The sequence below is a fragment of the Stylophora pistillata genome, chromosome 1 (genome assembly GCF_964205215.1).
Source record: "Stylophora pistillata chromosome 1, jaStyPist1.2, whole genome shotgun sequence".
In the NCBI taxonomy this organism is placed as follows: Eukaryota; Metazoa; Cnidaria; class Anthozoa; order Scleractinia; family Pocilloporidae; genus Stylophora; species Stylophora pistillata.
Window position 1 is genome coordinate 56,727,867 of NC_142519.1, and position 8,746 is coordinate 56,736,612.

The window sequence follows — 8,746 nt, forward strand, 5'->3', positions numbered from 1 at the left end:
TGTTCTCTTTTCACGGCTGGTCGCCTGATAATTAGATTGAATGATATCAAAAATTGCACACTATCTAAATTAGAACTTCGTGCACCATCCATAAACAGTAGATATAGTTAATTGAAAACAAATGGTTTCCGTCGAACAGCTTACAAAATTAGCGAAGTTGGCGAAGTTTTAAACGTTTTATCGATATGTTTTGCAATACCTTGTAATTTATAATTACACCCTTTTGAGTTTATCTTTTCGCACAGATTATTGACGACTTTCGAGTAAGAGTGTTTTTAGGTATAGAAGTCATAACCTTAAATTTTTCTTTCCTCTTCCAAACATTCCGCTTTTTGGTTCGCTTCAAATTTCCTTCCGCGACACTACTAAAGGTAAGATTTTTTTTTACTCAATTTTTCTGCCGACAATCTATGTTTCATTGTTTTCTGATCAATTTGGTGAAGGACAATTAAAAAGTCTTACTCGCGTCCCACGAGGTACCGCAAAATCTGAGGAAACCACACATCTCTTGTGTGTACAAAGATCTCTATACCCACTGAAGTTCCGCACGGGAAACCAATCTTTCCCATATTTGCATTTTCCAAACTATCAGCGACGGTAATGCTTAGCTTCGGATCAAACTGTCAGCAGACTATATTTGAACCATTTCGTTATCTTTTGAAACAAATACTTAAAGTGAAAGGTGTGTACAGCTTAATGCTGTTTCGAGATATTCTCACTTTCAGTGTGCAATTACTGGTAGGGTATTTTTTTTAATGGCTTACGAAGGAGACTTTAGATTAAAGTGGCTTTCCTTTGTACTTTCGGCCTTTAGCAATTACATTCTCAACTACTGCAGAACTCAGTCAAATTGTTGAAAAAAAGTTTTAAAATCTAAGGAAACAGATGTTCGAAAGAGTTCATCTAAAATCTGACCTAGCCTGCAGTACGTATCAAGATTCTGAGACGTTTATTTCTGTGTGAAAGGACAATTGACAAAGTGAAATTCATCGGCATGGCATGGTACAGTAGTGAAAGAATCGAAAACGCCGCCCGTCGCGCAAACGAGACCGGCTGTAACATAAAAAACCGAAATATTATTTAGTTCTCTTCAGCTAAAAGTGCTCGCTGATTGTTCCGCTCTATCATATTTGAATCGCACGCACTTGGAGTCGTTAACAACTAATGCACTGGACAAACAACTTTGACTGTTCGTTGACAAAATTAAGCAAACACCTTTTAGTAACCATGCCAGACAGGAGACAGGCAATTGCTTCATCTGATAGTTTGAGTCTTGAGTGGATTTAGCTCGATTTAGTTTGAATGAATTAAAATGTTGTCGCGAGAGAAAACAAAGTAGATTTTGTCGCAGACCCACGTTTAAACAGAGCGAAACTTTCAAGTTGAGAAGGCGCGTTCTACATATCAATTTTAAACACAAGTTGTGACTGTCTTTGAGCTATTAAGGCAAAAAGGATTGTTTGCCAAGGGATATCAAACTACAAAGTGTGTCAGCAGTTTATTCTGTTGGGAATTAGCGAGCTTGCCCTTTCATAACTCAATCAGAATTTTTTCGTTAACTCTCTTGAACGCCATTACCTTACTCTGGAGTTCTCGGGTACCATGTGCAATCGATTAATAAAGTATATAATCTTTGGTCTCCAGTAGAGCTATTGTATTAAGCATTTAGCGGCGTCTTTGATTTGGTTTTACTTCAAACAGAGCGTTGATCGGGCTGATAAACACAAGTGTGAAACGAAACACGCGCGCTGGACCGGATGTGTTCGCAAAAAAATCACTTAATGTTTATCTTCACGAGAGAAATTCATCAATAAACCGCCTCCGGCGTTGAAAATCGACAAAAGGAAGTTCGCATACTTGAGTACTTGAACTACGCTCGGTGAGAACAATTGCGCTTTTTATCTTAGATTAAAGGTTACCTGAAGATCACGACCAAGATAGCAGTAATTAAAAATTTGACAATCGGATTAAGCGCCAATGAAAAGCCATAACAAACAATCTTTTCCATTTATTGACTCAGTCGGTTTTGCTGATAAAGCTGTAATTGACTCCGAATAGCATCGATTTCTCCTTAATCGTTGCACTGCAATTAAGTCAAACCACTTGACAATTTCGTTTCATTTTTCTAAAGAGAGTTTTTTTTTTCAGGGCGAGTCAAGTTAATTTGTTCCAAAATGCGCGAGTATTTTCGTCGTTTCGACCGGCTTCACATTAACTAAACCCACTCGATGGGATTGCAGACAATTAGTAATGCAGTGCGCAATTAAAACTATACACATTCTGAACATACATTTGCGAGCGACAGCCCGTTAAGATTAGGGGTTGATCTTGAAAAGATAGTCAAAAAATGACGATTGATATGTCAACGAAATGGAAGCCTTTCGGAAATGAAGCAAGGACTACGAAACTTTAATTTGCCATGTGCAAAGATAATTTTAAAGATGTCATGTTGGTGATTCCAAATAGTTCATCACAAACCGTTCCTAACAATTAACGTTGTTTATCAATTTGATTCTTTCAATTCGGCCTTTTAACCGCTTTCATTCCCGGGAGCGATCAAAAAGGAATTTCTCTTTATGATTTCAGAAAATTTCCAAGCAAAACGTTTTGATGTAAAATATGTATGTATCAACTAGGGCAAGAGAATTCATAATCTCTTGACGTGGGATATTGTTTAAATTCAGCAGCAAATTCTAAGGTAATGAGAAAGAACAAACCAAAACACAAGTAATCAAGAAGGACAATTAAGAGAAGGAAAATATCCTGAAGAGTCTATAGGAACTCAAAAGGGACCTTACGCAGTCAGGACGACAACGCCGAGGAAGACGTTGTTTAAAAAATGAATTTCTACTTTTAATCAGAATTTCCAAAATGGCTGCATGTATTTACCATCTCATACGGCGCCTCAACTCAACCTCAACATAACGTATAAAAGTAGCGTTGAGTTTTAAATGGCAATTAAAATAATTTGGCATCACGGTTTCGGTTTAAAGACGACGCAAAGTTTGGTGATTTCACGTTGTTGTTTTGCAAAGGACGGCTAAGAAATGTACAAAGTTTTAAAATGCACGTGCTGAGCTATTGTTCTTCCAATTAGATCGTTTGTTTTTCCACGTCCTCGTTGCCGTCGCCGTCGTGGTTTGCTTAAGGTCCCCAAAGAAAAACCAACCAAACTTCCTAAAGCGCGGGAAAACTCGGGCGACCAAGTCGTTTATAACTGGTTTTAGTTTTGCATCTTAAGAGGTCAATACGTTAGGCAAAAGGTTGTCTTTTAATTCAGTCGGCAAATGACTGAATTGCAAGCCTCGAAGGGCGTATTCGAAGATAAAACCTGTTTAAAAAAACTTATCGCTCGCTGCTCAAGTCCTTTTTCTATGAATACGCTAAATGGTGCTAGACAAAGAAGTTTTCCCAAAACACCCTTTCAGAAACCTGAAATGTCAGTTCTTTATCTACATCTCTCTCTAAGAGAGGTGTCATTGATTTCAGTTTTTCTGGCCTGTTCACAATCCCTCTCGACGAAATAAGGAGTGCGAACGAAATAATGAGGTTGAGGGAAGAGAAAAGCTTTCCAAGCGTGTTTGCTTCAATCACTTCACTCCAGCAAAGGAAGAAACAACAATGCTGTGGACAGGCTCAATATTTTTTTAGATTCAGTGACGAAGTGAGTACAACTGAAACGCTTAAGTGATTGCTGATCACTTCTTACTTTATTCAGAGGCTTAAGGAAACCACGGAAAAATGTTTTGCAGTCTAGAAACAAAGAAAACGCCTGATCTGAAAACGAGAAAAGAAATGCAAACTGCCCATGTCAATTTCGTCATATTTTCGGAGATGTACCTTTTACCAGACTTTGGAAACTGTCTTAGCCCACTGTAAGCAGAAATATCGTCTTTGTCCGGCAATTAAAAATCTAGAAGGGTTGCAAGTACCGTGATCGAAAATAAATTCCAAGTGGATCATAGATCCCTGCCTAATGTTTGATGGAAAGATGCGAGAAGCACAAGTAAAAATGAAAGAGAGAGTTTTTTGTCTAACCAGCGAGAGAAGATATAATCCTCCGATCTGCTGATTAAAACAAAGTTTGATTTGCGCAAGAACAGCCTAAGTGTCGTGAGTAAGAAACCGCTAATAGGGCGTGGACACTAAGTTCAAAGTGTAACAGGATGCAGACACGGGCTCTGAAAGTACCCGCGTATCCCCACGGCGCGACAGAGCATATTACATATCTTCCACTTTCAAACGACGTCTTTCCTGACCGTTGGCACCATTTGTTTCGTTCCTATTCCAGGCTTAATTCTCCTTCATGTACAATTTCGTAATTCGCTCCAGCAAGAATTCATTAGAAAACCTGAATAGAAAGGAAAGTGCAAAGTACTGTCATTAAAACCACTGGGAGGTCAGTTGGAGGAGTCAAAGCAGGGGTTTTGTTGAAACTTTCTACGGGGCCACCAAATCATTCAAAACCGTGGACCCAACGAAGTTGTAAAAATCCAAACACAAGTCTATTCCGCGTATTTTTTCCTATATTGGGATGGTGCAATTGTCTGTTTGACTTATCTGGGACAATTTTGAAATATGCTTATGAATTAAGCCAGGGGGGTTCTAGGGTGCCCGTGACCCCCCCCCCCCCCCCCCCCGTAGGCCTTCTTTTGAGCAAATAACCTACAATATTCAGGTGGCGAAAACGCCATGACAATATCTCGGCCTGCCGACAATACTCTCACTGCTCATCCCAACTGTAACATTAAGTAAAACATGCACGGCGTGAAGGTTGACAATCTGGTGAGTAGCCTCTGTGACCCCCCCCCCCTTTTGAAAAATCCTGGCTACGCCCCTGAAACGTTTTGATACAAATCCCAACAATGTAAGAAGCAACTTTCTTTACTCACACGGTTAGTTCCTCAACCCATCACAAGGAATATAGTATATGACCCAATCTATCAAGGCCACCTTCGACAGTCTAACTTAGCAAGTGTTGATGAAAGCAAAGAAAATGCAGGGACGGGGGGGAATTCTGAATCAAACAAGGTGGCTCGGTGAATGATTGCGAGCTTGTAATTCCAAGTCACTATCTCTTATAAAAGACGACTAAACTGCATATCTTTTAAGATCTCGACGAGTAGTTAGGGAAGTGAGTAGGTAAGTAAGAAAGTAAGACAAATCCTCAGAGAAAATTCATACCATCTGAAGACAGTTGGAAAGTACTGGTTGGCATATGTCATAAGTAGCATCGGGTTTTCTGAAATCCATAGTTCGTCCAAATTGTTCGCCATTCCCACCAACATCAGCTTTGCACAACGTTCAGTAGGCATTTTTCTAGCCTGGATTTCTTGGTAATTCGATGTCTCTTTAAATTGCTGATTGTGAATTAGTATCAAATGAAATAGCAATTTGTGAATTAGAAAGAAAAAAACTCAGTCCGAGGTTCTATCGATGAAACAGAAAATATTCTTCAAATAACTGGAAAGATTATGAGGTGTTGCGAGGGAAGGACTGGAATAGCCAGTGTTTGTAACAATCAGAATAGGGCCAAGGGGAATCTTCGTTGAGGTGAAAAAGTTTGCAATCATAAAAAAAAAGATAAAAAAGTTTAAGTTTTCGCATCGAGGGTTTCGTAATTAATCACGGTTTAGAACAGGCTTCTCGGAAATGGCCAATTCCCGCGATGTACAGACTCTGTCCATGCAAGATTGTGCTAAAAATATAATTTCGCTGAGTTAGCAAAATCTCTAACATTAATTTTTTTCCAAGGAAAATGAAGGTAATGGATAGATTTTATTTTTACCACACCCTCTTCCTTCTCTCTGTCCTAATATGTGTTACAGGCCCATGACTTCTACTGATTATAACCACTTCGTTCTGTTTTTCACGGTGTTAAGATCTATTATTGTTTTCTGAATTTAATTTAAAGTGTATCCCAGATAAAAAAATATATAGTTAACGAATGGGTAGTAAATCAAAGCCTTCTTTTCTTACAACGTTGACGTCCTCTGTGAAAGCATGACGAGTAATGTTTGACTTCACTGGTCCCGGAAGAACAGTCTGAACTTGGATGTTGTGCTGTGTCAACTCGATCCGCGCACTGTCAAAGTAGCCCTAATAAAAAATTATTCATTGATCGCCGATAAGCCCCTAAGAATGAGAGCAAAAAACGAACAGTAATGTCCGTCAAAGGAAAACAATCGTAATGTTCCAGCGAAGTTTGATGAGCTTGAAAGAAGTTGAATGGTTTTTTTAGAGTCTGAACCACTTCTCGTTTTTTCATTCTTTTTGCAACGTTTTAAAAGAAACTTCTGTTCTTTGAGTTCAGTGATAACTTAATATAGATTTGATGGCTCCAAATCCTCAATATATATTCCAAAAGAACTTTGCAAAAAGACGATTCATGTGACAGGTATTGCAATTGGATGATTGGAAAAAGTAAATGATTGAGTCCGGCGTTTTTCAGTTAACTACAAGCACATAAAGCCAAGAATTGGGTTGTTCCTAAAATGCTGTGGGATTGCTATGGAAATTTAAAGAAAGAAAGATCTTAAATTGCTTAATAATGATTTGGGATTCTTATGAAATCATTATCAAAGTAAAGAATGGAAGAACAAAAGTTGAATTGATTTTTCAAACTAACTAAGCTGAAGATAAATGGGACGGGCTACCGTAGTATTCGTTTCACAAAGTAGTGGACACAAAGTCAATATAAAACCGCCATGTTGTATTCTCCTCTCGTCAACATAATAAGAAGGTCCCGGATCTAGTTATCAGTACCACAGCTACTAAAGTCCCTTAAAATCCCTTACGCCCGGCGATTGTGTCCATGCGTTTGTAAATCGCAACCTAGACCACGAGAAGTGGTCGTTCAAGTCAAAAGAAATCAGGGAAGACAACTTTTTTTTGTTGCTTAATTATTTTTTACTCGTACGACAGACTTCTCCGAGTAGGAACGGCTGAAAGCAAAGTTATTACATACCTGCAACGCGTGTTTACTGGCACAATATGCAGCTCCATAAGGCCATCCTGTACAAGATCAGTAATGTTGGTAAAAAGCAGTCAAAGATAAATCAGAGCATGCGCATCTCCATAACCACCAAAGTAAAAGTTCTTAAAGAACCAGTAGTTGCTAAATGTAGGGAAGCCATGATCTAAACTCATTGATAATCTTGTGGGTAAAAAAAAAAAATAGTTCTATGTACTTACTAAGGCTTAGACATCATGTCTCAAAAGAAAAATACGTTAACAATTAAGTATTATCTTTGGTCTCACGAAGTAGTCACATACCTCACTCCAAAGAAGTCACTCACTCAAAATAACGTAAAGGTAAAAATATAATTAAAAACAACACATAAAAATTACCAAACTTTCCCAGAACACTGCTGACTGTCACAATTTGTCCGTAAAGGCGCTCTATCATGTGTGGAAGAACTGCTTTGGTCAAGGAGATCGTGCCAATAAGATTCAAATTTATGAGAGCTTTGTCCACCTCTAGAGAAGTCTTCTTCACCAGAGATCTTTGCGATCGGCCACCATTGTTCACTAAAATATCAATCTAAATGAAAATAAAGAAAAAAGGTAAAAGAAAACTTTTGGTCCAGTTTTGTAAGTAAGCCTTCTATCTGTTGAGGATTTAATGACTTCCTCCTAAAAAATAGACCGTTAACCATTAACCTGTAAAACTGTCGTGCTGAATATTATCAATTGTCAAATGTGAGATGCCGATATTCCCGAGGGGTTTCAAAATTGCTTGCCTATCTCAATTTCACATCAGCATTGAGCTCTTGAAGGTTTTATCAGAGTTCAAACTGGATGCGAGAAATGTCCAGAGAATCGAAGCATAGTGGGGAGAGAGTGGGAGGAAGGACTTCATAATCATCACTGCAGGGCAAGCCTTTCCCCTCCCGCAGGAAGATTTGAGAAGAATGGGGACGAATAACGAGGTCTCGTCATTTCCCGCGAGCAAAGAAAAGCTCGTGACGAAGAGCTGATAACAAGGGATTGCTTACAAGGTAAAGGGTTCGCGCGAAGAGAATACTAGTAAAGGTAAGGAGTGTGAAATTCTCGTTAAATATATTTCTGGTTATAAGTGTAGTCAATTAATTGCCTCATCTATAGTTAGTGAAGTGAGGGATACAAAATTGAAACATCGACGCATGTTATATTTGCTTTGCGCGTAGCACATTGCTCTTTGGAGAAGCTAGCTGTTTTTCTTTCGAACAAAGACACTTAATTAACATTCGAGATGTGAGTTAATACATTTTATACTAAAGCACAATTCAACTCCCCCTTTACCTTTCCAAAATGCTTGAGGACATTTTGAGTAAGTTTTTCATGTGTGTCAAATTTTGCCAAATCCAATGGAAGTACAAGAATATCGTGATCCTTTTTAAAAGAGGAATCCAGACTACTGGCAATGGCTGAAAAAAAAAATGGAAGAAAATTGATAATGAAAAAAATAAGAAACTGCCTCCGAGTAATCTACTCAGGGAGGGATCCTAGTTCAGAATTGTTTTCCAAAGAGGACTTAAGAGAGGCCGCCAGAATATTTCGAGAATCGAAAATCAGTGACGAAAAATCGAATTGTTTTTTATTTTGCCAAAACATCTCTTTCTGTGAACTAGTTTCGAAAAAAATATTTTAAAGTTCCAGCGATTTTCTTTCCGGCTGAAATTTAAAAAGTTTGAAAATTCGTTAAAAAAGCCGTTTTCGCCTTGCCTAAACGGTCAAATCGTCACGCAACTTTAGAAAAATGTTG

At 38.4% G+C, this 8,746-nt stretch overlaps 1 protein-coding gene across 1 annotated transcript in view; it reads right to left on the bottom strand.

Moving 5' to 3' along the window:
- Positions 1-3,688: 3,688 nt before the first annotated feature.
- LOC111339718 (dehydrogenase/reductase SDR family member 7) overlaps positions 3,689-8,746 on the bottom strand; it is an 11,343-nt gene continuing 6,285 nt past the window's right edge. Inside the window, exons 2-7 of the mRNA XM_088724958.1 lie at positions 8,284-8,408; positions 7,351-7,543; positions 6,968-7,014; positions 5,980-6,099; positions 5,185-5,360; positions 3,689-4,351 (exon numbers count right to left, since the gene is read on the bottom strand). Of these exons, the coding sequence (XP_088581084.1) occupies positions 4,294-4,351; positions 5,185-5,360; positions 5,980-6,099; positions 6,968-7,014; positions 7,351-7,543; positions 8,284-8,408 (719 nt within the window). The 3' untranslated portion in view covers positions 3,689-4,293. The remainder of the gene's footprint in view (positions 4,352-5,184; positions 5,361-5,979; positions 6,100-6,967; positions 7,015-7,350; positions 7,544-8,283; positions 8,409-8,746) is intronic.